The sequence below is a fragment of the Papaver somniferum genome, unplaced genomic scaffold (genome assembly GCF_003573695.1).
Source record: "Papaver somniferum cultivar HN1 unplaced genomic scaffold, ASM357369v1 unplaced-scaffold_19583, whole genome shotgun sequence".
Taxonomy (NCBI): Eukaryota; Viridiplantae; Streptophyta; class Magnoliopsida; order Ranunculales; family Papaveraceae; genus Papaver; species Papaver somniferum.
Genome location: NW_020629467.1, coordinates 1 through 501, shown reverse-complemented (window position 1 = coordinate 501; position 501 = coordinate 1). Strand labels below are relative to the sequence as shown.

At 39.9% G+C, this 501-nt stretch overlaps 1 protein-coding gene across 1 annotated transcript in view; it reads left to right on the top strand.

Annotated features, from left to right (window-relative positions):
• Nucleotides 1-472, top strand: part of LOC113339197 (vacuolar protein sorting-associated protein 32 homolog 1-like) — a gene marked incomplete at its 3' end in the record, with an annotated part of 959 nt that extends 487 nt beyond the window's left edge. Inside the window, exons 2-4 of the mRNA XM_026584514.1 lie at nt 13-70; nt 170-281; nt 368-472. Of these exons, the coding sequence (XP_026440299.1) occupies nt 13-70; nt 170-281; nt 368-472 (275 nt within the window). The remainder of the gene's footprint in view (nt 1-12; nt 71-169; nt 282-367) is intronic.
• Between the last annotated feature and the right edge of the window lie 29 nt (nt 473-501).

The window sequence follows — 501 nt, the reverse complement described above, 5'->3', positions numbered from 1 at the left end:
AAGCTACAACAGACACTGTTGATGCATTGAGGACTGGAGCAGCTGCTATGAAAGCTATGCAGAAAGCAACGTAAGTGGCAGCATAGTTGTCTTTCTCTTCCACTTTGTCCTGGGTAATTAAAGTTTAAATCCTCATAAAAATTAAAGCGGAATGTCATCTTGTTTACAGTAACATTGGCGATGTCGACAAGACAATGGATGAGATCAATGAGCAAACAGAAACCATGAAAGAAATTCAAAACGCACTGGCAAATCCCATTGGCGGCTTTGACTTTGATGAAGTATGTGATATCGCCACTCATTATAGCATCTTCAATTTTCCCAGTACCTATTTACAGCTTTAAGAGTCGAAACATCTTATTTGCAGGATGAATTGGAGGCTGAACTCGAGGAACTAGAAGAATTAGAGTTGGAGGAACAAATTCTTGATACAGAAACAACTTACCCTGTACCTCCAGTCCATGTCCCACAAGTAAATCAACCAAATCACCGTCCTCTTAT